Source organism: Hydractinia symbiolongicarpus, chromosome 14, assembly GCF_029227915.1.
Source record: "Hydractinia symbiolongicarpus strain clone_291-10 chromosome 14, HSymV2.1, whole genome shotgun sequence".
NCBI lineage: Eukaryota > Metazoa > Cnidaria > Hydrozoa > Anthoathecata > Hydractiniidae > Hydractinia > Hydractinia symbiolongicarpus.
The window spans coordinates 13,715,218-13,743,043 of record NC_079888.1 but is presented as its reverse complement, the minus strand read 5'-3'; the positions used below and the strand labels follow the sequence as shown (position 1 = coordinate 13,743,043).

At 31.6% G+C, this 27,826-nt stretch overlaps 1 protein-coding gene across 2 annotated transcripts; it reads right to left on the bottom strand.

The window, feature by feature from the left end:
- Nucleotides 1-272: 272 nt before the first annotated feature.
- LOC130625332 (F-box/WD repeat-containing protein 7-like) lies at nucleotides 273-12,665 on the bottom strand. 2 transcript variants are annotated; one of them, XM_057440403.1, is made up of 15 exons: nucleotides 11,724-12,665; nucleotides 11,299-11,364; nucleotides 10,781-10,925; nucleotides 8,557-8,638; nucleotides 7,298-7,376; nucleotides 5,305-5,395; nucleotides 5,037-5,224; nucleotides 4,461-4,586; nucleotides 3,225-3,314; nucleotides 2,695-2,783; nucleotides 2,228-2,306; nucleotides 1,966-2,109; nucleotides 1,840-1,892; nucleotides 1,428-1,485; nucleotides 273-922 (listed from the first exon to the last, which is right to left on the bottom strand). In XM_057440403.1, the coding sequence occupies exons 1-15, from the start codon at nucleotides 12,615-12,617 to the stop codon at nucleotides 782-784; spliced, it is 2,325 nt and encodes a 774-aa protein (XP_057296386.1). In that variant the 5' UTR covers nucleotides 12,618-12,665; the 3' UTR covers nucleotides 273-781. The 2 variants fall into 2 exon arrangements, with proteins under 2 accessions (XP_057296386.1, XP_057296387.1); XM_057440404.1 differs by having other exon boundaries at nucleotides 275-922; nucleotides 5,160-5,224; nucleotides 11,724-12,638.
- Between the last annotated feature and the right edge of the window lie 15,161 nt (nucleotides 12,666-27,826).

The window sequence follows — 27,826 nt, the reverse complement described above, 5'->3', positions numbered from 1 at the left end:
ACACACAAGAACATCTGAGTTGAGAGTTAACTAGATTTAAGCCACAAAAATTTTTTGACAAAATGTATTTTCCAAATATTTTCCTGAGAGATACAAAACATGTATGTCGGTCACCTTTTTAGTTTATAGTTAGTTTCAGCATAATGTATTATCTTTCGCATAATTAGGTGGAAGTCTCGACCAATCACGGCACGGAATAAGACCAGGATCCTACAGGGTCTTTTTCGTGAGATCTGTCAATAAACGCAAACAGGACATTCCGGTCAGAAAAAAGATTAGGAAAGCAAAGTGTGCGGAAATCGTATTCATAATACTCGCAAAAAATCAAAAAATCAAATGTATTTTATGTACTGATGATGGCGTAAGCCGAAAAACTTATACATTTTATTGTTAATAAAATATATATTTTTAAACTATCGATAAACATTCTGTCAAATGCACTACCCATAAATGTTTGTTATTCTTACAGAGAATACCAGTATTAAAAAAAGGACAAACATCTCCATATCAAGGTGTAATGTTGCGCGTAAAAATTAGAAACATATGACAGAACAAAGTTCTTAATGTTAAGACAATCATTCGCATTATAAATATACGCCTAAAAAAGTATATATAATTTACAAATATAATTTCTTTTCATAATAAAAATAAATCTATTTATAGCAGTTAACAAAAAAAGGTATCACCTATGTTGCGTAACTATGTTTCTTGAAAAATAAATAAATAAAATAGGACGGCCGTTTCTTGTTTTTTTAAAAAACAGAATAGGTAGCAAATTTTTTTATGGTAAAAAGTTCCAAACTTTTACAGTTTTATCATATGAGCCGGAGACTATCATGACGTCATCAAATTGCAAACACGTCACTCCATCTGTGTGCTTGTGTAGTGTGACAAAACGCTCTCCAGTCTTTAAACTCCAAATCTAAAACACGCGTTCATTTTGTTAACTGTGTATTTGCACGAAACCTTACTCGTCAATTTTTAAACTTAAGTTATTTTCTGAGGTCTCTCGCCCCTAAAACATACTTTTGACCTCGGGTAATATTTCCCCGTATAGATAAACAGTTTATATTGTATAAATACAAAACCAAAGGTTAGGCGGACTCAAAGATGTCGTTTTTACAAAGATAATCGCTTATACTAATTTATGAACCACTTGTTTTCCTTTATCTGCTTTAAAGTCAAATAAATTTGCGCCGTGTGGGTATTACAAAGGAATTTATATAAAGCAGTTTGAACCGTTAAGCAACTTTTTTATTAACTTTGAGGCATTCTTTAGCAAGTCAAAAGTCAAGTTACTTGTTAAAAAATGTGTACACTTGTTAAAAAAAACATCTTATAATAGACAGTCGACAGTCGTCACCTTAAAATTTTTAGCAATGAGAATACGAAAAGAGCTTAGGAAATGACGAAGAATAATATATTACCTTCAACGTTTTATCATCTCCAGCACTAACAATCTTCCAATTATCAGCTTGCAGACACCTAATGAAAAAATTAATTTTGGTGACGATGCAGAATTTATTGGACTGCTGACATGCAGAAGATATACATTCGCATGTGATTAATCGTAACACAACTTTGCAGAAGATACATACTCGCATGTGATTAATCGTAACACAACTTTGCAGAAGATACATACTCGCATGTGATTAATCGTAACACAACTTTGCAGAAGATATGTTCAAATGTGATTAATCGTAAGACGACTTTGCAGAAGATATGTTCGAATGTAATTAATCGTATACAAGTTCAACACATGGCTATAGCTGAAGAAAAACATTTAAAAGAGATTCTAGGAGGAAAATGAATTTTAAAAATTGAAATTAAACACCACACCTTACAACCCGAGTGTGACCTTCAGATCTGATCCAATCAATAGTACCAATACACTAAAGATACAAATAAAACAAAGGGAATACCCATTTTTGTTCGCCATGGATAATGTGTTGTTATATTATTTACCTGACCAGAATTTATATCCCAGAACTTTAACGTGCAGTCTAACGAACCACTGATGATGCGATTTTGATTGAATTGTAAACACGTGACTGCATCAGTATGTCCTCTTAAAGTTGCAAGACACACCCCATTAAGCAAATTCCACACCTGAAAACAGTGTGAAAGAGTTTCTATAAAAATACATCCCTAATTTTTTTGTCCTTAACATAAAGAAAGAAAACAACCAAACACACAAAACATGAAAATATAAAAACGAATGCTATACCTTTATGGTGTTATCAGAACTTCCCGAAACAATTTTCTGGTCATCAAACTGCACACACAACACACCAGCACTATGACCCCTTAAAAAAGCAAAAAACTGTTTCACTAACATGGCGACACTTATTACGACATCTTTTTTAAGTAATTAGAGCATGATTTCCATGCTTTAGTCAAATTAATAGAAGATGATTAATTTCACTCGCTAATGTTTCTTACTGTAGCACAACACGTTAAATTTTCGCGAATTGTGCCAAACTGTGGCAAATTCCCCAAATTAAAGACAGATGAAATTTCAGCTTCCCAAAATTACGCGACGTTTTAACTATTTATTTGTAGCATTGTAGCATTACAAGCATTGATTCGCGAGAAAATTATCCTTACGAAAGTAATGATCACTGTATTTATGATGGCTTGAAATAAATAAAAGAAAATATTTCGAAAAAAAATTAAAAATAAAATACTCCAAACCTGAGTGTCAATTTACATCGACCAGTTTTCAAATCCCAAACTTTCAAAGTGTTGTCATATGAACCGCTTATAACTTTCTCTGCATCAACCTGAACGAAGATAACATCAGCTGTACAAAAAGGTTTGTCAATCTTTCATAACAGGATCTTAAAACTAAAAATTGTTTTATTTTTATTTTTCACAGGCTTTAGCGTCAAACATCTGCGAATTAAATTAAATTTTATGCCCCACAAAAATTTCAGACAAAGTTTCCTAATCTCCTCGAATAAGCGCCCCTATCCTAGAAAAAACGCCCACAGCTACTATTGGAACTACAATGTAATAACCTCGAGGCATTTCTAATAAGTACCCAGCAAAAGAGAATAAATGCATTTAAAATTGTATTCAAATATATAAAAATCAGAAGATTCGGAGCATGCTAACATTATTATATAATTTTTAAACTAAAATTTTTGACACTTTTTTACTTGCTTTCTTTTAAGAAAGTTTGTTAATAAAGTTTCGTATTTTGAAATAAGAATACAGCCTACTTGCAAACAGCGCACTGTGTCTAAATGTCCAACCATTGTCACTCGACAAGCAGCCATATTCCAATCAGAGCCAACTGATAAATCCCAGACCTACAAAACAGTGGTACATTATATTGGTAACCGTCTGGATTGTGCAAGCGGGCAATACGGGTTTTAGGCATTCTGATTGGCTTAAGGCTCTTGACAAAGGGCCGATATGGAGCGGTATTGCCCGTCGTCAAGAAAAATGGTAGCTTAAAATATAAACAAATGATTATATATCTAAAATGATTATATATCTAACTACTACAATACATTTATCGATAAAAACATTTTATAGGATAGAAACAACAATAATGTCAAGCTTAACTGTTAAAAAAACCAGATTAAGCAACATTCTGTCTATACTTCAACATGGCTAGTTAACTAGCTACATTGTTCATAAAAAACGATGATCTGATATCCAGTTTTATCAAAAATACTAAATGCAGGACGACGAATTTACAACAAATACGTCCCCTTATTTTCAGACTCGTTCCTTCAGCTTTTTGGTTACTCAGTCAATATAAAACTCGTTGAAGCCCATGTTATTCTTGGCTAGCTAGTTAAAAAATTTACTTCAATATTCGCTGTAACTAAATTTTAGTTGCACATTCAACTACACATTATTCTGTAAGTGTCGAACATCGTAATGTTTTGTTTACAAAAATTTATTCTATAGGCACTTTCGAATTTTAAATAGAATATTTGTTTTTAGACAGGACTGTTTCGAATTTAGACCTCAGTGTTAACGAAAGTAGTGCTAGGGAATTTTATTATTATAAGAACACTAAACCAAAACTCTTCTATTTTATTTTTATCTAACTAACACGGTTAACAAATACAATAATAACCGATTACCTCGTGCTGTACCGAAAATACCACCCTCAGTCATTGCACCGACCTCGCAAGTTCTGTCGGCACTTAGACCTCGGGCGATATGTTGCAGTACAGTCCAGGGTAATCGGTTATTATTGTATTAATAACTACTTAAAACCCGTCATATTAACCCAGGACTAAACGCCATCTCTGATTTTTCTTCTTTTTGGTGAAGTATAAAATTCATGACGTGTATTATAAGAAGTATATATCAGAACATTTACCAAAACAAATCAATTTCTTGCTCCTGTGTGCAGTCGTTATAAGAAACTTTTTGTGTCCCTTAGCCTTCCTTGATTGGTGATTTTTTGTCAAAAGACCACTCATGACAGCACATACCTTTATGGTGGCATCAGCTGATCCACTGATGACCTGGTTGCCATTTAATTGTAAGCATCTTACAGTTCCAAAATGACCAACCAATGTTAAGACCGGTTTGTTAGAATTTGATGTCAAGTCCCAAACCTATATATCAACATATTCACTAGTTACTTTCAATTTCAATCATAAAATTCCAGGTAGCTCAATTCATAAAAAGAAGAAGAAACAGCAATAAAGAGAGACAGAAGTATCTCTGGGTCCTTCGTGTTACCTATAAGTAGCTGAAAACGTTAAAAAATTAAAACGTTAAAAATATTTCAAAAAAGATGTGGCTATCTTCATCAGTTTTGAATTTGCATCACTATGTTTTTGGAGAGGCTGAACGGGGTTAATACTGCAAGTAAGTATAGTGTTATTTTTAAATACCCATCATTTTTAAGAAAATTGGCACTATTGGACTCGCTGACAGTCAACGGTTTGAATTCACTTTTTCTGATCTCGATAATTTGGGATAATGAGTGAGTACAAAAAACATTGACTTTGAGCGAACCTTCCTCATCAGGGTCCAAAATAATTATGTTTTACAACTCTAACCTGAGCAAAACTCCTTTCCTGCTGACGGGCGAATTCTTTTTCGTAACTCGTGTTATAACAAACAAATAATTTATTAATATTTGTAGTAGTATTCAAAATAAAGTTTACAAAGTCATTTCTTACCCGAATTGTTTTATCAGAGGATCCACTCACTATTCGTTTGTTGTCAAATTGAACACAAGAGACACCTACAACAGTGAAACACCTACAATGATATTTTTATTCGTAGTTTGATATATAAAATTTCATAAAAATTACATAAATGTACCTTGGGTATGGCCTACAAAGGTTTTAACTTTACACTGTCCTTCTCTCCAGTTTTTCTTGCAAAGATATCTTTCAACAAAGATTGATTTCCACTGTCAAAGAGAAAATTAAATTAATATTTATTTTACTTATAAAAAACTGAACTGGATTTAAAAAATTATTAAGCAAATTCTAGATATTCAATAAAAATAAGCAACTTGAGGTCTGATCAAAATCCTAAGTTGCTCATTAAAATAAATTGTGTAATCTAAAACAAATTGACAACTCATTGATAACAAGTTACGCTTAAAACGTTCATTATAATGTGAATATAAACTGTGTGAATTTATCAGTGAACAATGGTTCCCAAGATTTTTAAAGTCATGTGTGGGTAAAGATAAAATTTCGTTCGGTAAATTACTAACATGTCTGACACAATTTTGAGCTGATTAATTTCTGAAGAATTTTTTGTATGTTAGAAGTAATACTCGTATTATTTCTTTAAATCACCTTCAGAAGGCGAAATTTGAGAGGAACTGTATGCCAAAGCTAAAGCCATACTACATCACAAATCAAAATACATAAAAATCTGTTTGGATTTTGTTCCATCATGGTGGCAAGTGTTGTGTAATTGACTGATGTAAGAATGTTTAACTTCTGCGCTAAATATGCTTAATTTCCATTAAATAACAATGACTGCCCTTTTTAAATCATTATTAGTTGTTAGAGTTGTACATCTACAAATGCTTGAAAGTTGACTTGTCCTAACTTCCAAAGCTGCTAAAATACAAGCCTCTTGGTCAGTAAAAATATAATGCGCATGCCAAATACCCAACAATGGCATATGCAGTTGAGAGCACCTTAATAGAAAGCGACTTTAGGTGTTTTTTACAGGAATTTCTTTTAAAAAAATTTAGGCTTGAATTATTTGACCAAAATTATATAAATAAAAAAATGGGAAAAATGAACTGATAAAGGCTAAGGATATGCCCTATTATTGCAAAATAATCAAAAATGATTAAGAATATAATAATAATTTAAATTTTTACAGTTATTACAACTTTTAGGGAACTTTTGTGTATACTTAGTATAATGAAACTTCTCATCACTTTAATGTCTGATAAAACTGCTTCAGCACCAACATACTTTATATTGTCCATATGCATGTACACTGGTCAATATTTCATGCAAACTGGTCAATATCACAACTGAATTGGTAATATTGCATGTTAAATGGTCAATTTTGCAAGCGAAATGGTAATATTGCATGTGGGATGATCAATATTGCATATAAGTTGTAATATTGTATGTGAAATGGTCAATAATGCATGTGAAACGGTCAATATTTGATGTGAAACGGTCAATAAACTATATAAAAATGTCCATAATGCATGTGAAATAGTAATATTGCATGCAAACTGGTCAATATTGCATGCAAACTGGTCAATATTGCATGCAAACTGGTCAATATTGCATGTAAACTGGTCAATATTGCATGTAAACTGGTTATTACTGCATGTGAAATGGTAATATTGCATGTGAAATGGTTATATTGCATGTGAAATGGTCGATAATACATATAAAATGGTCATAACAAGAAATAATTGAACAAGATTCAGTACTTTATTAACCAATGGTATTTGTCGTTGTTTTGAAAAATACAGATTCAAAAATGTTGAACATTTTAGTGCAACAGAGCATAGAGGACTAAATAACCGTTCAATTCTGTTTTGTTCTTCCAATGCTTTTTATAAAATAAAATAACTGGTTCTTGTTACAGTTAATGTCAAAATAAAAAGAATTCTTAAAAGCTAAATTATTGTAATTAGGTGCATGCACTATCATAGGTTGTATTACGAAAACACTAAAAAAAAGTTTGACTTGCAACTCAAGCCTTTCAAAAAACAGTTAAAAAAGGACATTAACTTTTATATTAACTGTCATAAGACTGCAATAAAATTGCAACAATTACAGTAAAGGCTGCCAAAAGCAAAAAACAAAAACAAAGCAGTAACCTGTATCTTGCCATCAGAAGCAGTGTGTTTCTTTATTTGTTCATAATGACGAACACTTGACAGAGAAAATTGGTGATAACTACAAAAGATGAAGGAAAATTTTTTACAAAACCTTAGTATCTTGAGTCTATGTAATCACATGACATGTCAGAGTCGAATAAAAACAAAACAAAATGATACGACATCTTTTAAGCTATTGGCTTATATGTGAGCCATGACTGTCTTAAAAAAACTGTTTGTTAAACTATTTATTTTTGATTGGTCCAAAAGCATATTACCCAATAGTGACAATGCAAGAAGTATGTATATTCGTTTTTTACAAAACCTTAGTATCTTGAGTCTATGTAATCACATGACATGTCAGAGTCGAATAAAAACAAAACAAAATGATACGACATCTTTTAAGCTATTGGCTTATATGTGAGCTATTGGCTTATATGTGAGCCATGACTGTCTTAAAAAAACTGTTTGTTAAACTATTTATTTTTGATTGGTCCAAAAGCATATTACCCAATAGTGACAATGCAAGAAGTATGTATATTCGTTTTTTACAAAACCTTAGTATCTTGAGTCTATGTAATCACATGACATGTCAGAGTCGAATAAAAACAAAACAAAATGATACGACATCTTTTAAGCTATTGGCTTATATGTGAGCCATGACTGTCTTAAAAAAACTGTTTGTTAAACTATTTATTTTTGATTGGTCCAAAAGCATATTACCCAATAGTGACAATGCAAGAAGTATGTATATTCGTTTCAAGAAAAGTGAGGAGGAGGGAGTGATAATAATAACAAACAGACAGGGTAGTGGAGAAGGGCATATCTGTTTTTGCACGTTTGCTTTCTTTCATTCACATGCTTTTTAATTGCCCTAAGCTGTATGATAGGAAAGCGTGTTTTAAGTACATACGAATACACAAAAGAAGGTTTCAAATGTTGAATTTTTAAGCTGATGAACTTTTTAAATGGCTCCCAAAAACAATATATCTAATTTTAACTGTAAGAACATAAACAATAGTATTTGCAGGGTGGCCATCCAATTGTCATTTTTGGTTTTGTCTGACTTTTCCACTGTTAATACAAAAACAACATTTCTAAGGCACTATTCCATTTGCACTTAGATAGTTAATGACTTAGTGCTATAAAACAAAATAATTCCTTGATTTTTTGACCCAGTTTAATAGTTCACTGATTTTTCCAGATTATTCAGGTCTTAATACTTTGGTCAAGTGCAGTATTACAATAAACAATTCTACCTGCAGAATCGTTGCCATAAGGTACCATGATGAGAATAACAATACCATGTTCGGTTCACTTTACTGGCATTAGATAAACTTACTAAAAAAGAAAAACTTACACAACCTAAAATACAACAAACAATAAACAAAAAATAGAACGAACAAAAAATACAACAAACAAAAAATACAACAAACAAAGAATACACAAACAGTAAATACAACAAGCAAAAAATACAACAAACAATAAATACAACAAGCAAAAAATACAACTAACAACAAGAAATACCAAACAAGAAATACAACAAACAAAAAATACAACAAACAAAGAATACACAAACAGTAAATACAACAAACAAAAAATACAACAAACAACAAGAAATACCAAACAAAAAATACAACTAACAACAAGAAATACCAAACAATAAATACAACAAGCGAAAAATACAACTAACAACAAGAAATACCAAACAAAAAATACAACTAACAACAAGAAATACCAAACAATAAATACAACAAGCGAAAAATACAACTAACAACAAGAAATACCAAACAAAAAATACAACTAACAACAAGAAATACCAAACAAAAAATACAACTAACAACAAGAAATACCAAACAAGAAATACAACAAACAAAAAATACAACAAACAAAAAATACAACTAAGAAGAAATACAACTAACAAGAAATACACCGAACAAAAAAATACAACAAACAAAAAATACAACTAACATAAAATACAACTAACAAGAAATACACCGAACAAAAAATACACCGAACAAAAAAATACAACTAACAAGATATACACCGAACAAAAAAATACAACAAACAAAAAATACAACTAACATAAAATACAACTAACAAGAAATATACCGAACAAAAAATACACCGAACAAAAAAATACAACAAACAAAAAATACAACTAACATAAAATACAACTAACAAGAAATACCAAACAAAAAATACACCGAACAAAAAAATACAACAAACAAAAAATACAACTAACATAAAATACAACTAACAAGAAATACCAAACAAAAAATACAACAAACAAAAAATACAACTAACAAGAAATACACCGAACAAAAAAATACAACAAACAAAAAATACAACTAACATAAAATACAACTAACAAGAAATACCAAACAAAAAATACAACAAACAAAAAATACAACTAACAAGAAATACAACTAACAAAAAATACACCGAACAAAAAAATACAACAAACAAAAAATACAACTAACAAAAAATACAACTAACAAGAAATACAACTAACAAGAAATACACCGAACAAAAAATACAACAAACAAAAAATACAACTAACAAAAAATACAACTAACAAAAAATACACCGAACAAAAAAATACAACTAACAAAAAATACAACTAACAAGAAATACAACAACAAACAAAATACAATGAACAAAGCTATAGTTATCTCTGGTTATATGACATAAGGAACAACCTTTTTACAAATTTGTTTCTCTGTTGCCTATACTACATTATATTAAATCTGTGTAATTTTGAAAGGGAATCATTAACATTTCAGTTAAAAACTAACCAAAGTTTTGTTGAGTTACCACCGTTCATATTTCTGCATGCAATATCTCTTTAACAGCAAATCAAACTATAGAAATGCATAACTTTTTTGAACAATTTTCTCTCATCTTTAAATATGTCTTCATTTTTGATAAAATTCAGCACAAAAATCAATAATGACAATGTCATTTTGTTTACCTTTATTGGAGCTCTAGTGAAACTAGTTTTTTGAGACATTTTCATATATTTTGGTATGCAAAATAACGCATTTTCAACTTGTTGGCCTTGACTAAACTAATTGACTAAACTGTACAAAAATGAATAAACTGTAAAAAAAAATATGACTAAACTGTAAAAAAAATTTGACTAAACTGCAAAAAAATAATTGACTAAACTATAAAAAAATTGACTGGTGACTGGTTTTCTCAAAATATAAAATTTTATAAAAATAAAATAACTCTTTTTTACTATAAATTGAATTGTTAATTTTTATCAAAAATTGTTTAAGACTTTTTTATAATAGAATTTTCAAATTAAAAAATTTTTTTTTGCAAAATGTGACATATATTACAGTGGTTATCTGTTAAGGAAAAACAACACATCTAATTCGCCTTTAGCATATTATAAGATGAAAGATTACCACTTTTAAAAAAAACTGTGTGCTAATAAGCATCTAAATAAGCTAAAATATAATAAAAGCTATTTACCTGGGTCTAGGTATTTTAAAATGTGATAAACTACATTTTCTGGTAACCATCTTAACATATCCCGACAGTTTTCTGGACAATCTTTGTGAAGAATCGGCTCCATTTTTAGAGATAAAAGATGCATTTGTGGCAATCCACACGATGTCTGTATAATAAACAATATTGAAAAACTAATATGTGATTTGGTTAGAAAATAAAATTATCTCTACTAACAATATTATAAAAAACAATTTTTAATGAAAATAATACGTATATACTTTTCAGACCTTAGTAACTCTTTAAGGAAGGTAAGAACTACACGTGACATTATTTGCTTTTAACAAGGTGTTCTTGTCGCATAAATTATTTATAAAAACTTAATGAAGATAGACTACTAAAAATTGCTGCTGTACTTTAGTAATAGCAATTTTCTGCAGCCATACAACATTGCAAAAGACGTCAAATTTAATTACAACTGTCACTGCAAAACAATTAGTTTCCCATGGTTGTGCATAGGGCATTTATTTAAATAAACTTACTACTAATTGTTGAATAAAAATATTTTTTTGTTCATTGCTAAAACTTGCAAACCACTGCATCATCAGCTAAAAAAAACATGAAAATATTTTACTAATAAAAGAGACACATGACAGTAAAAGAGGAAGACCTTTAGACATAAAGGAATCAATAATTGTTGGCTACATAGCAGGAAATTGTTTACAGCTTGGAAGCTTACTTTGCATCCTTAACATTAATATAGGTACACAAATGTTGATGGCTTTTAAAAGCAGGATTGATTTCTTCTTTATCCACTTTTAATGGAATAGAAAGATGCCTTTATCTGTGGTCTGGCTTTTCACAAAAAAACTGACTGAGTAACGCCTTTGACTGGCCGCTAAGTTAATTCTTTTTTTTTCAGGTAAAAAAGTAAAAATTGCAATGATTAAAAGAAAAAACAACTTACATCTTTGCGCTTTTTAAACAATGGAGGATTTATGCCATTGGAAGAGTATAAAAATGGATTAAAGTCAGAATACTGTCCAACTCCAGAATCAGAATCACTATCTTCACAAGAACTACTTGTTACATTCTCAGCAACATCACTTAAGATAATTCTAGTGCTGGAAAAGGTCGGAAAATGATTTTGCAGTCTTCTATCAGTGTCACTGTTGTTAAGTGAATATGACTGAAATGAATTTTTACTAGCACTACTGGTTTGAAACGAACATTCATTTTTAGTGGTGTAGTTGGTTTCGGATATTTTAAGTGCATTGTCAATTTGTTGTAAATTCTCGACCATAGCTTCATAAACAAGCTCAAATTCAGATTTTCTATTATCTTCAATGCTTTTAATACAGTCATCACTTTCTTCTGACATAGGATTAACTTTAACAATATTGTCCATATTGTATTGATTTGTATCTTTTGTACATATTTCTTTTGATTTGTCATTTACAGAGGATCCGTCTGCATCACTGTCGAGTCCAAAATTATGATATGCCATACGAGTAACTTTTTTCAATTTGAATTTTTGTTTTGGCCAGCTATGGTATTGTTGAACTTTACTCCCCTCTACATTAGGGTAGGAACTGCAAGAATGTATCTTGGAGTGTATTTCTGTCGCAATTATACAGAGCTCATCAGCTTGTAATAAATTTGACATTTCCAGATTTTTATTTTTGCTATTATGAAATAGCTGAGTTTGATTACAATTAAGTGTTTTAAAACGGGATGGTAGGCAGGGTAACGAGCCAACATTATTCACTTTACTCTCAAAAAAGCTTCCTATGCCATATTCAGTTCTATTTTTGGGTTTATGCAAGTCAAGGTCATCTTGACTTTGACGTCTTGAAGCCATCTTTATTAACCAAAATGATTTCTAAATTCACATTTACAAAAAAAAAACAGTGAGGTTAATTTTAAACAAGGAGTCATTGCTAGGTACTGCAAATAATTTTTTGAGCATGAAAACCGGACTATGTTCCTAAATCTTGTCTTAACTGAAACAAAGAACAGTTCTAAATTTAGTTAAGATATTAGCTTTTAGGAAATATGTATTTTTGAAAATCGATAAAATAGAAGCAAAGACATCTATAAAAAACTCAGGTACAAAAAAAATACATGCTTTTTAAATAAAATGACAAAAAGCATGATGCCTTGCCTAATAGTGAAATAAATTTTTTTTATAGAATGACAAGATGGGTTGCTAGACCATATTTTCGAGATAAAAATGGTAAAATTCAAAAATTTAACACATGCAAACACCCACATGTGTCATAGTTGATTGTGGTAGAATGCATTACAAACATTCCCTACCAAAATTGTACAGGTATATATTTATGATTTTCTTGGCATAAAATAAAGAACCTAATATTTTATCACGGAACATCTGTAAGTTTCAGCATGACTTTAGAATTTTCTGCTAAAAAAATATGACCAATTGTACAGTTAACAATGGATTTTGTGTTATGAATGTTGTTACATTTTGGGTTTAATATGTATATATATGTTATGTATGGGTTATTGCTCTTCTATGGTGTATTGCGTAATTAACTTGTGTCTTGTGTCTCAAGTGTGCTATTTTCATTCATAAAATTTATAAATGTAGTTTTATTGCGTTTTTTGATCATTCCCACTAAAAATGTCAAAGTGGAAAGTTAAATATCAAATTTCTAAAATAGAATTAAAAAATTTTTTTTATCAAGTTTCAAATAATTTACGTATTTAAGAAGTTTGAAGAAGAGTAAATAACACAACAATGTTCAATACTTTCAAGCCATGTAAAGAATAGTTTGTATACATTTGTTATTTATTTTAGTTATTGTTCATTTTTAAATTTAGGTGTTTTTTTTATACTTTTAAATTTTCTGTGTATTTATTTCAGTTTGAACTTGTTTGCTAAAAAAGTGACAAACATTTCTGTCAGGGTTTTTTGTAATCCCACGAAAGCTTTACACCAATGTCTCTGCAGATGCATTCAAAGACAATCCTTATCTACAATGGAAAGCCCGTAGATGCCACAATGATGTTGCATTAATATTGTTCAACCACAGAATGAAGAGATATTGGGGAATCAACAATTATGACCACAATGCGATGAAAAACTTAGCAAAGAAACAAAGATAGTAACAACGGTTGATGATGTCATCAACCTGTCCATTCCCAACCGGATTTGAGGACCTAGGTTTGAAACTTACCCAATTTAGTCTCATTACTAAACTATGGAACTACCCAAATAACCCATAATCAGCCGAACCAGCAACAATCACCTAATTTCAGACACAATCACTCAGAAAACCAGACAAATATTTATTCTAGAGTGCTGATCTCTGAAGATATTATTATCGCGATACTTTTTATTTTGCTGGTACACTATGTACAAAATGCTTTACGGTCATAAACCTTGTTCTCTGGGGCGCTCTTGCTTCTTTACGCGATAGCTTTTTGAGCATATTTTTGTCTTGATAGAACTGAATCATATCGCGTCTATCAGGATGTCACGATAGGCTCGATTTATCGCGTAGTATTACTCGATGACTGAATTGCTTTGTAATACATTTTTTTTTAAAGAAAATACTGAACTTCAAACAGAACAAAACAATGCTTAAAAGAGTTTCTTTTTTTCTATGATAATTTAGGAATAATAATTCTTGTGTGAATAAAGTTAAATAAAGTTGTCTGACTTTCGACGAAAGTAATAAAGAGTAAATTAAATATTTTTTTTACTGGGTTTTTCTGAAGGCATAAAACGTTGTTAGTTTACACACATTTTTATATAAGAATCATTCTTTTTTTGTTTGTTAAAAATCGACATTTCCAGCCTTGAATAATTCTTAAGATTCGTAAATAATTGGTTTAAAAAAATTGACTATTGTTCTAATTAAAACAGTCAAAGTGTGAAAATCAGTGTGTTATTCCCTCTCGCTTTCCCCATCGTACATTGAACAATCAAATTAGTTTAGTTTCAGTTTGTTCGAGCGAACATGTTGTTGTAGTTTGTTCTGGTTATAGTTTGTTCTGGTTATCCACCAATATATAAGTGTTGATATCCGCAAATTGTGTTTTGTTCTTTTAAAAAACTAACTGAATAATGAGATCATCAGTTGATTTCTACCGTCATTGGAGTTTTCGGCCCCATCCTAGCCTGGACTAATCAATAACTCCTCGTGATAGTGGGCCATACCTTGGTTTAGGTATTCTCATCAGTTAGTAAAAACAATTTTATTTTGTCAACTTAATGTTCTTATTGTCGTGCAACTGAAAAAAATTCAAAGGATCGTTTTGATTCATGATGCGTATGTATATCTTGTGTATGTATGTCTTGCTACGACAGCTACTCGAGTGAAAAGAGGTCGATTTTAAGACATGTGCAGCCATATATAGTTGAAGGGCCGTTTAAACGGGCCGTTGTCGACTGTTGTTCGTGTTTTTCAAAAAAGCGCAATGTGAGTATTAGTTGTTGCTATAGCAATATGGGTTATGATTAATTTAAGAGACCAGTTGAAACTTTGTACTCAGGTCTCTATAACTAAAACACAATTTAGGATTTTAGTACGACTAATTTCAGAGTTGGACACGGCTAAAGGTGTCCATGCGTTACACTTTGTTAAAGATTTGTGTCAACAGGCTGTTCTACTGTATATTTTTGTTTGATATTTTGAGGCACAATGTAGATGCATATTGTTGCTATGGTAATATGAATTTTAGTTGCTTTGAAAAACAGTTTAGGTGTCAAGTGTCGTTTAGAAGTTGATTTGGACACTATGTCTCTATGTTGTTGGATGGCCGTGGTAACAGATCGTTATTAAAGGGGAACTCCAGTAAAAATAACTTTTTTCTTTTTTGTTTTATACGTACTCAGAAAAGCATAAGAAATAAAAAAAAACTTACTTTACTTGTTTTTCTTATTTAAAATCGTTGCACAAGCCTTCTCATATTCAATTTTTTTCTCATAAAAAAACAGTCAGGCGCGATTTCATTTAGGACTGGACCCGATTATAAATAATGACATCACATCGTGCAGAAAGTTTAAGCGAGCGCAGAGAACGTTCATGTTAAGACCTATAGCTTACATTTAAATCCCTTTTTGTATGTAATTTACGTTTAAATCTTTATAAAATGGTTAGATGCTTTTCGTTTCGATGTACCAATTGATTAGAGAAGTGTAAAGAAGTAAGTTTTCACAGAATCCCGTCTGTTGTGAAAAAGAAAGAACTCAAAAATGGCTAAACAAAATATGTAGTGCAGGTCTACCAAGCGATCAAAGTTTTTATATTTGGTTAGCACACTTCACAGATAGTTCTTTAAAAGAGATCTCCAGGAAATAAACTTCCATATTAAAATATTACCACTTTGTAAAAATGCCATTTCAGCTATTGAACGCGATCAAAGTTGCTCATTTCTTCTTATTTCATTATTTGTACTTATATCCACAGAACACAACCAAATAACGTTTTGTACATTTTTATATTAAATAAAAGAACATTATACCAATTTCCAATACAAACACAGACAAAAAAGTTTTCTAGTTACACATCTTTTGTAGCGCTCAAGTTTCTATTCTTTGTTTTTCAAAAAAGAAGCTTTTTTGATGGAAGGACATGCCGAATATTTTCAGGGGGTAAATGTACCCATTTTCTTCAATCTTTGTAACTGTTTAAGGGTGCATGTAATGCTGATAATGCACTTTCTAAAACAGCTTTGTCAAAACAACTACTTATATGTCAGTAGCATCTGCAACGCATTTATGACCTACCATAATCATAAGAATGATTTTTATTTATACAATATTAATACGCCCGTTTTACCAACTTATCACGACCCAAAAATATTCAATCTTTCGATTATGCATTTGAATGGTCCTCCATCATGGCGAAATTTTCAACGTTACATAAAATTTGTGCGCATTTGTGCGCAAAAAAGCGCATGCGGAGGAAAAATTTTGCTGAATTGTGAAATAAAAATAAATTGGCTTGTAAAGTAAAGTTTTTTGACGAAAAGAATGTTAAAAAAAAGCGATTAAATATATTTTCTATTTCTTTAAAAAATATTTTGCTAAGAACGTTACTTTAGTCAGTAAAAGACACCTCGTCACTTTGCATCATTATTAATTTCTCCCTTGTGAGACACAAGAGGTTCGAAGTTGTGTGGCTGTAGCTTTGTAAAGTCTTTTTCATGAAGAGAATTAACCTATTCTACGTTTTCTAAGTTAAAATCTTCGTCATTACTACAAGACGTCTTATCAACGAACAATGTAAACAGTAAGTAAACAAACTTTAAGAAGGTGTGCTGCTGAGCTCACAGACTTTTTGCACGATGTGACGTATGCTTATTTATTCTGACCTAGTCCTCTCAAATTTAAGCGACCTTGCAAATTTATTTAAAATTGAAGATGTTTACAGACCCGGTTAAGGTATAAATAAAGATTTTTAACGATTGTAAAAGGTTTATTTTGACATATTTATGTATTGTCTTCTTAAAATAACATTTTTTTAAAATATTTTTTTTTCACTGGAGTGCCCCTTTAAATGTTGTTCGATTCGACGAATTGTAAATATTTTTTTCATATTATGAGTACAATGGTGATATGGATTTCTCTTCTTTTTGAGAGAGTTGGTTTAGGGAATAACACACTGATTTTCACACATTGATTTTCACACACACTTTACTCTGTGATTTAAGAACAGTAAAATAAAATTATTTCTTTCGAGATTATCATTTAATTTATTTATTTTTCTTTACGCTGTGATTTAAGAACAGTAAAATAAAATTATTTTTTTCGAGATTATCTTTTAATTTTTTTTTTCTTTACGCTGTGATTTAAGAACAGTAAAATAAAATTATTTTTTTCGAGATTATCATTTAATTTTTTTTTCTTTACGCTGTGATTTAAAAATAACAGATATTTAGTTACTTTTAACACATCGCGATGTATCAAGACTGCCTATCGAGGAAGCGTGATAAGGCTTCACACGATAGAAATTTAGGAGCAAAAAAACCTATTGTGTATCGATCGCGTCGCGCACGATACGCGATCCTCGATGTTAAGATAACTTTTTACAGTACTGTAAATAAGCAGCCGTGCAGACTTGGTTTAGACATTTTTACAAGAAGACTGGAAAAAGGCTGGATTCAAGGTTGGTTAAAAGTCAAATCGTTTTATGAAGATTAAACTTGCATGTCAATTCTTACTCTATTATGGGAAAGGTTTTTTTTCCATTTTCTATAATACTGAAAAAAATAAATATATTTACTGACAAATCAAGAAAGAAAAAAGATGTATTGAATATAAACTTGTTCGCCACAACTTTTTCAAAAGCTGCAATAGATACAATATATAGGCAGTTTGTATAAAACAAAAAAGAGTACTTTTAGAATAGACTTCGAAAATTTGTCAAGCAAGGATGGCAATACAATATTAAGTAAAGCGTGAACCTAATGATTTTAGGAAGGTTCGCTTATCTCCAGTTAAAAGTTTTTAGTATCTTCAGGTACATCCCCATTTTTGTAAGAGAAGTTGTCAAAATATGATTTGAGACATATACTGGATTTTCACGCTATTGCAAGTTACCCTGCTTATCAGTAAATTTAACAACACATTTAGTGAGAAAATTAACATTATAATTTGGAGACAAAACAAAAACAGAAAATAAAAAATACGTAAAAACAAAAATAAAGCATTGTATATACTTAAGGTACAGTCTGAATGTAAGCTTCTGGGTACATGCAACTCGCATAAATAATTAATTTCATACTAGACTATTGTCTTTTAGAGAAAATAATTACACCGCAAGAAATTGAAAAGATCATACCATTGATAATACCTTTGATAATCTTTCAGCCTATTTAAGCTTTCTCTTCATTGAGGATGCCACAACTTCTTCTGCTACAACATTTGACTGAAATGAAGGTCAGAGAGAGCAGGAGTATTTATTCTTAGAACAGCCAGAAAGCTGTTTGTTGCAAAGTTCTATTGTTTTGGTGACCTGGCAGTAAGGGGTTCGTCAGAAACATGGATTAGGAACTTGTCAAGATTATTAGTGAAAACGGAAACTGGTAATCCAGAAAGGTCCTGCAAATGTCTCAGAAGAGCGTTGAATAAACCTTGGACCAATATGACTTAAACTCCCAAACATTTTAGTTGAGAGGGATTTGGGCATATTACTTAGAACTGGAGGTAAGGTGCACAATAGACCACATCTAGGAGAGGTGTAGTAGAGATAGCAGTACGATTAATGACACTGAAATTTGGTACTTGATTCCATATGTATATTATTTGATAGCGCTCTCTGCGACGCTGAAGCAAATATGTAGCTTGTTACTGTTGAGGCACTCCCAGTAGTTTTGGTTTCTTGAAGTTTGTGTTGATATATATGTATCATATGAGCTCAAATTTTTTATCATTAAAGGACATATTGTTTTCTTCAGCCCCATTATAGATTGTATTTAGATCTTCCTGAAGATTGGTGATGTAGCTTAGGTCTTTGACTTTCTTTGAGAGACATGTATCATCCGAGAAACTTTTTAGGATGGAGTTGGAAATATCCGTGTCAATGTCTCCAATAAGAGCAAGGAATAGAAGAGGCCCAAGCACACTCTCTTGTGGAACAATGGAAGATTCGACTAATGTTGAGTCAATGTGGCTAACAATGACTTTTTGACTTCTATCAGTAAAAAAGATTTAATGAACTTTATTACCTTGCCAGTGAGACCAATCTTTTTCAGTTTGGTTAGTAAGATGCCCTAGTTGACCTAGGCACGAGCGACCACTCTGGAAGCCATGTTATGAGTTGTTAAACAAGTTGTTTATGTCCATGAAATTTATTATCTTATTCTGGACTACCTTCTCAAACACTTTTCTCAAACACACATGTGTGATGTGAGGGCAATGGGGCGATAGTTGGCTACCTCCTTTGTGCTGTGGGGTGATGATAGCAGTCTTAATGGAATGGTCCAATGTTAGACTTTATTTTTAAGAACTTCTTCACATACAAGAAGAAATACTTGGATTTTTTTGTAATGGCTTCTATAGATTTGTTTTTTTGTAGACTTTTCGATGTTTTGCAGTTGGGTGAGGTGACTTTGATAAAAAGCTTGTTGACACGTGTGTGCACATTAGAATGGCTCATCCACATGGAATTGTAGAAGATTTCGATTTTGCACATGCATAACATTCTTTGCGCGTGCGTTTTACATCGCACGCGTTACCTGATTTACACGTGTGAATCATCGCACACCTACTCAAATATTCCTGAAAAAGACTGAATGTTGTGTTGACATTGTCCCAATTTATGTTGTCATGGAAGCAATTGAACTTGTTGAGCCTGCTTTGTTTAGGTTGTTGTTGTTTGTGAGCTGTTGAGGTTGATTTGTATGTTGCAGAAAGTTCAATTATAAAATGATCAGATGTTGATCTGAGATTCGGAAAAGTGGCTAGGTCATAGATGAAATTTTGGTTATTGGTGAAAACCAGATCTAAAATATTCGCATCTTTGTTAGTAGGGGTATAGACAAGCTGTGTGAGGTTGAGGTCTGATTGAAAGGAAAGAGTCAAGTTTACTATCTTTTTATCTTCACATAAGTGTTTGTTGTTAGACATTAGGGGAGAATTTTCAAGAATTATTGTTGTGGAAAGGACGTTGAGTGCAACAGAGTATTCAGGGGAACTTATTGTTTAAATAACAATAATCTGAGTGTGAAAATGTTGAGAAAAATTAAAGCACAAAGTCTATAGAAATTGTAAACAGAAGCAATTAAATATAATAATAAAGTATACTGTATATCTTAATTTTCATCTTGAAGGAATAAACATATCTTATGTTTTCAGAACAAGATTTAACTACATCGTTCATTACATAGATTGCTTTAAAACAATATATTTTTTTAAAACTGTAACTTGCGTAAATAATTATGATGCCAATCTAAAAAGACTTTAGAAAAAATCAAGATATGCATTATTGTCGTAACTTCCTCCTTTGTTATGATTATTATAATATATCAATAGGTTGTCTTAAAACCTTTCTCTGTTATGTTTTATCATAATTTTTGCCAACTATACTATATTCCTTAAAAAAACTTGCACATGGGAGACAGATTTTTTTAAAAGACTGCACAAAAAACATTACGGGTCCATTTTAATATCTCTATAAATTTCCAAACAAAACAATCTTAACTTGCTATATAACTTTCAAACAACACATATTCTGTATAACTTTTTAAACAGCAAAGAATAATTCTCACTGTATAACTTTAAAAAAAAGTTTTTGAGCATGCAAATATTTTTATTTTTCCACCTTGACAGCAATTTTTTTTAGTGTGAGGCAAATTATTAATTTTTTTCTGCAACCAAGTTATTTGGTGGGCTATGAGAAAATTAGGTGTGGATGAGTGGCTAGTTACGATGGTACAGTCTATGTACAGCAATGCTAGAAGTCGTGTCAGGATTAACGATTCACTTAGTGATGAATTTATTGTAAATGTTGGTGTACATCAGGGTTCTGTACTTAGTCCTTTGTTGTTTGTTCTAGTCTTAGAAGCGCTGTCGATGGAGTTCAGAACAGGTTGTCCATGGGAGTTATTGTATGCAGATGATTTGGTTCTCATAGCAGAGTCGATGGAAGAATTAGTTTAAAAGTTTGAGAAGTGGAAGAAAGGACTAGAAGAGAAAGGGCTAAAGGTAAACACAGCAAAGTCTAAAGTCATGATTAGTAGCATTGCAGCCAAGTGTGACCTTGTAGTTGGAAAGTGGCCTTGTGGAGTTTGCAGGAAAGGGGTTGGTACTAACTCAATTTTTTGTCAGACTTGCAAGCATTGGGTACATAAAAAGTGCAGTAGATAGATAGATAGATAGATAGATATTTTATTTATCAATAGCAGTTATATATATACAATTAAAATTAAAAGAAAATAAATATAAAGAAAAAGAAAATAAATATCATAATTAGTCAGGGTAACAAAATTAAAATATATAATGCTATTGAAGGGAGACCATACCTAATAGCATAAAGCTAAGGCAAAGGGTATGGCCACCCTTGGACAATTACAGTAAACGATACGAGACGCACAAAACAACACACACATAAAAGTGGGTCAATATAAACAACCATGCGGGAAACAAATGGCCAAGTCTGACAATTCAGGAAGGATTAGTAAGAGGAAACAAAGTACTTTTTCAGATCACTTCTAAGATTAAAATAATCAAGGGAGACAAATTTTCTAGTCATTAAAGACTGCAATTTATTCCAGGAATTAATGGCATTAAATCTAATTGAGTTTTTACCAAAAGAAATAGTATTAAAGGTAGGGAGATTGATCAAACCAATTTTCTCTGCCCGAGTGCCTTGAGCATGGGTGAAGTCAACCGCAAATGTATTAAGGATAGAAGCAGGCAATTTTTCATGAAATAGTTTATGTAAAAATAGAATATTGTGACATTTGACAATATCAGAGAATTTGAGGAGCTCAAGATTACCATACAGGTGACTGGATGATGCTCTTCGAGATTCAAAAGACATGAGTCTAATAGCAAAATTTTGCAAAACAGTAATACGATTAACATCAAGACTGTTTGGCTGACCCCAAATTTGATTACAATATTGCAAGTGTGAATGAAAAATGGCATAGTAAACTAGAATAAGAACATTTAAAGGCACAAAGTGACGAAGTTTAGCTAAAGCTCCATTGGCCCTCTTGAGCTTGGCAACAGTATCATTGATCTGAGACTTCCAGCTTAAATCAGAATCTAATAGAACACCAAGATATTTAATACAATTACTAGGTATAAGCCTTTTACCATTGATAAAAAGCCTAAAATCGTAATTAAGAGGTTTCCGTGTATGTTTAAAAACAATGTACTCAGTCTTACTAGCATTAAGAGAAATTTTGTTGGCATTGAGCCAATTAGTATTAGTGGAAGGTTAAGAGCTGACATTCAGTTTGTATGCAAGTGTTGCAAAGGTGAGATTATAGAGAATGAAGTATTTCCAGCTTTAATGATGTACAACAGTGGCTCGTTAGAGATAGTTGAGAACTTCTGTTACTTAGGTGATATGTTGGGCAGTGAAGGGGGTGTTGGAAGAAGTGTTACTTGCAGAATAGGTTCTGCTTGGAAAAAAGTTCAGAGAGTTACTTCCTTTGTTGACTAGCAGAGTCCTGTCAATTGAGGTAAAAGGTAGGTTATATGAGGCCTGTGTAAGAAGTGTTATGTTGTACGGTAGTGAGACATGGGCAGTGAAGCAGGAAGATCTTGACCGTTTAGAAAGGAATGATATGAGAATGGTTAGGTGGATGTGTAATGCCAGTCTGAGAGACAGAAAGAGTTCAGATGAGCTAAGAAGCAGGCTAAGTCTCCGTAGAATTAAAGATGTTATCCAGATAAGAAGATTGAATTGGCTGGGGCACTTGGAAAGAATGGAGGAGGATAATTGGGTAAGAAAGTGTAGAGACTTGATAGTTCCTAGGGCAAAGCCCATAGGCAGACCGAGAAAGACTTGGCAGATTATAAGGACAGACTTGATACAGAGGAAGTTGAGTTTAGATCTAACACAGTCTAGATCAGATTGGAAGAGGGTCATTAATATACCCTGTCCAACCCATGCTGGCATGGAAAACCGACGTTAAGCCGAGAATGATGATGATGATGAACCAAAAAATATCAATTACCTGCGTGTGTGATGCGAAAATACACAGAAAATATGCTTGTGGTAACACCCTCCCTTTGTTGTAGGGCTAAAATCACACACCTTGACACCATAGAAGCACTTTTAGGCAAGTGTTGCATGCCTTTATTGACCAGACTGCCAAAACAGGACTCTATGTCACATTTGGTAGAAGGAAATGGAAGAGCGTGGAGATAAATGGAAAATTTTACCACCAAAAAATACTTTCATTCACAAAGACTTGTTTTTTGAAGTTATGCAAGTTATTCCTGAAAATTTGTTAAGAAAAAAACATCACAATAAAATGTTAAAAAGGATAACATTTTTTTAAAAAATGAAATATTTTTTTGAAAAGTCTAAACAAAAAACATGCACATGAAACTTTTTTAACAACAATAGTTTTAGCTCGATTTATTATAATCTTTCACATAGTTAAGAAATTATTAAATTTCATTACTTTGCGCTAATACCTAATACTCTCACTTATAAGAAAATAATTACATTGTTTTATTGCAAAGATTTTGTTAAATCACTCGCAACATAGCTCTCACAAAGATCATTAAAGTAATTACAATAAACAAAACTCTCAGGAAAGGGTTGTATAACGTGTACGCGGAAGCTTACATTCATACTGCACTGTACTATCGCAAAAACTAGTTCATGTTGCAATATTTAGATTGCACTATACCCTAGAAAAGGCAAGGTTTGTGGCAGTATTTGGTCTAATAATGTTATAGAGGTGTCATAATCATATATTATACATTCTGGTGCAGCAACGTTGTATCTTATGTGGTGAACATGAATGAATGAATTTTTGATATGACTGATATGACTGATATGTGACTCATATCTAATTCCTTTGATATGTATTTCTCTAACCATCCAACGTGTGAACTGAAAAGAGAATAAATATCATCACACTGTGATACGATATCTTATTAGAAGCAAAATAAATAGGTAGACCGCCAATTAATTTTAGCCTAAATAGGGGAGTACAACCCACCCCTCTGTGAGCTGGGTTACCATATTTAATTACACAAACACCAATGAATGATATGTACCAGGTTGTTTGTAACCAATTACATGTAATTGGTTACAAACAACCTGGTACATATCATTCATTGGTGTTTGTGTAATTAAATATGGTAACCCAGCTCATCGGCACCCTCTTTTTTGATACAATTACATATAGATTTGTTTAAAGTTGGACCAGGCCAGTAGTCAATAGTTGAGCTGTCCCACAGTTGGGTCACAACATTACACCATAGCATGAAATACTTCTGGAATCCTTATCTAAGCCATGTTATCTCTTAGATAGCGTATAACATCAGTTGATATTTGTGAGGCTATTCAGTAAAATGCACTTCTATAAGACTTGCTATCTTGATAAATTTTGTTTTTATTTTTTAGCAGACAAAATAAAGCACTTTAATGGGCTAATAATTCTTTTTAGAAGATCTGATTGGCTAAAAAACTATTTGCCTGCCAAAAAAATGTAAACAAAGCTTATAGCGCAAGTCATGTAGTTTTAATTATCATTGCCAGCTACATTTTGCAGCCTTGTAGCTAGCCCAGCTAGCTAGCTAGGTAGGTAGATATACTAAGAAACAAATATGTATATATATTTGTAAAAATGCAAACATCAAAGGAATCAAAAAGTTGTAGGTGGTGGCGCCAAGTTATGATATTAAGTACTTTTTCGAACAAAAATAAATTAATAAATTCGTGCACAAAAACGAAAGTTGTTCCGTGAACGTCCGTTTGCGACTTATCAGAAATAGCGTGGAAGAAAAGGTTGTGTAATGTGATTATTTATGCCCTATAGCTTAAAAGTGTGACTAAGTAGATTTAAATACGTATCATTCTCCTGGTCGGAATATTACGTGGTACAACTTTCAAACTATAAAATAATAATAATAAATATTTAAATTGGCTAGAAAATCATAAAAACCTATAGTTGGTGGATTGTTTCCACTGGGGGTCACTAAAAAAAATTGTGTTGACCAAGGGAACCTTTTTAAAGCTCCTCTTGTTTTTGGTGAATTGTGGCAATTTTTTGCCAAAAAAGGAATGTTGAGCTGTAATCAGGAGCAATGTGATTCATGGCTTTGAAAACTAACATGGCATCTTTTTGATGAGTAATAACAAAAAAGCTTTTATTAAACAAGTATCTAAATTAAACTAAAGCTAAAAACTAGCAATAACTCATCTAAAACTACACAATATGTCAGGTTTGCAGTTAGAAAACAAAGAGTTTATGAAAAACTCAGCCCCTATTTATGAAATGTGACTGGGAAATGGTTCTTCTGAAAAAGCTTGCATCCATTTAAAGAATTAAAAACAAAACTTTTTTAATGTAGTATGGTACCAACATATTATTTTTGAATACTACACAGGAACTTACACTAAGTTGGTCAGAAGACACATTGTTTTTTGTTAGGTATCGCAGTAGGTTACTTCGGTAAAACTTCCACAGTAATTGCGGTTGGCTAGGCTGTGTTCTCACATTGTTTTAGTATAAAAACCGCAATATTGCTCTTTCCCAGAAGTTTTAAAACTGTTTTTTCGTATTACGGTGGGTTACTTCCACAGTGGTTGCGGTTAGCTTAGGTGCATTCCCATGTTGTTTTGGTGTAAAAAATCGCAATTTCGCTGTTCCCCAGGTGTTTCATAACAGTTGTTCGTATTGTTGTCTAACCCAGTAATTTATTTAATACTGGTCTAGTAAAAAAACATCATTTTTGAGCAGTAGGTGATTAGATTTTATCTCAGGCTAAGACGTTTCAGCTCTGACAAAATCCATCAACGTACACTGTTTGGTTGTCATCGTCTACCGAATAGGAAGTTCTGGAGCTGTAAGAATGAAATATCAACCATTTAATGAGTATTAAAACTTTTATAAAAAATATAACGTCTATATATCAATACAAGAAAAACACACATTTGCACAGTTTGTTCCCAAGGCTCTTAAATATAATCCTAATCTTACCCCGTCAAATCCCCAGCATTGTGAACGTGAAATATGAAAGTCCATAACACAGAATGTAACAGCATATAGACATATATTCACCTGACAATTAGAGAATGCCTGTAACAGATTTTTTAAGGTCCTAAACATCATCTTGGAGATGTTGATCTATACAAGATTCTAAAAAGATACACCAGATTTTAACTTGACTACATAATAAATTTCTGGAAATTAAAAATTGAGATGTTGTAGCATTATGTCTTCCAAAGGTTAAATTAGTTTCCATGATGACTTTACTTGAAGTATAAACAACATTTAACTTCATTGATCATGAGAAAAAACTGCAATAAAAGTTGCAAGCTTCGAACACTTAGCAGTTTTATAATCTATTTTGTTTGGATGGTTCAATCGAATCTGTATTGGATTTGATATTTGGGGACATAGTTTTAACTTAGTGATTTAAAAACCGTATCAGTTTTTGTCTTATACTCAGTCTTCTGTTGGTTTAATAATATTACATTACTTAAGCTTTAGAGTCCTTTCGAAGACCTAATCTTCAAAGAAAAGTTAAATAGAAAATATTTTCACTTAATTTTTTTTGAAATGTCAACCTTTGTGAAAACAGGTCTAATTGCCACCATTGTTTATCTATTATAAATACATTCTTGGGCACAGAAAAAAACAATTGAATTTTAAAAAACAACAAAATTAAAAAATAAATTCCATGTGAAGAAACACCGTACACAAGTGAAACCATGATGCTATTATTTCTAACAAACATTGGCACAACTTTCATATATGTACTTTGATTTTCATTGTCTTGATATCAAAACACCATCCAAATTGATGGTGTGGGATGTGAACTATAAAAGATTAACATGATGATGGAAAAAGTTTATCGAATATAATTTAATGCATTAAAGTACATTGTGGGTGTAACCAGCTAAGCTTGGAAAATAATCAAATAATTTCTGCATAGTGCATTTGTAGTTTAAAAAATGATGATAAACGAAAGATCATATACGAATGACCTTATTTACATTTAATTTATTTCAGTGCAGCCAGAAACGAAACAAACCAATAGGCTTGTTAGAAAACATTAATTTAATTTCAGTTGAATGTATACGGGCCACAAAGCTTTAATTTGTATTTAATTTTAAATTGTTCTCTAACTCTTTATATAAATCTTCAAAATTATCATAATTTCAATAATTTTAGACTGCATTGGACATAATTAACAACAGTAGTTGTTTCTTGTCGGCATTGTGCTGATAAGAAGTCCAAGGCTTGTGCGATCACAACAAAAGAGACCAAAAATATAACAATGATAAGAAAGAAATTTTTCTCCTACAACTTTGTTACAGGAATGCATAAACCATTTATTCATTAAGAGCTTGAATTTCAAGCTTCAAATACATCAATAAACAGTTTATAACCACTTGT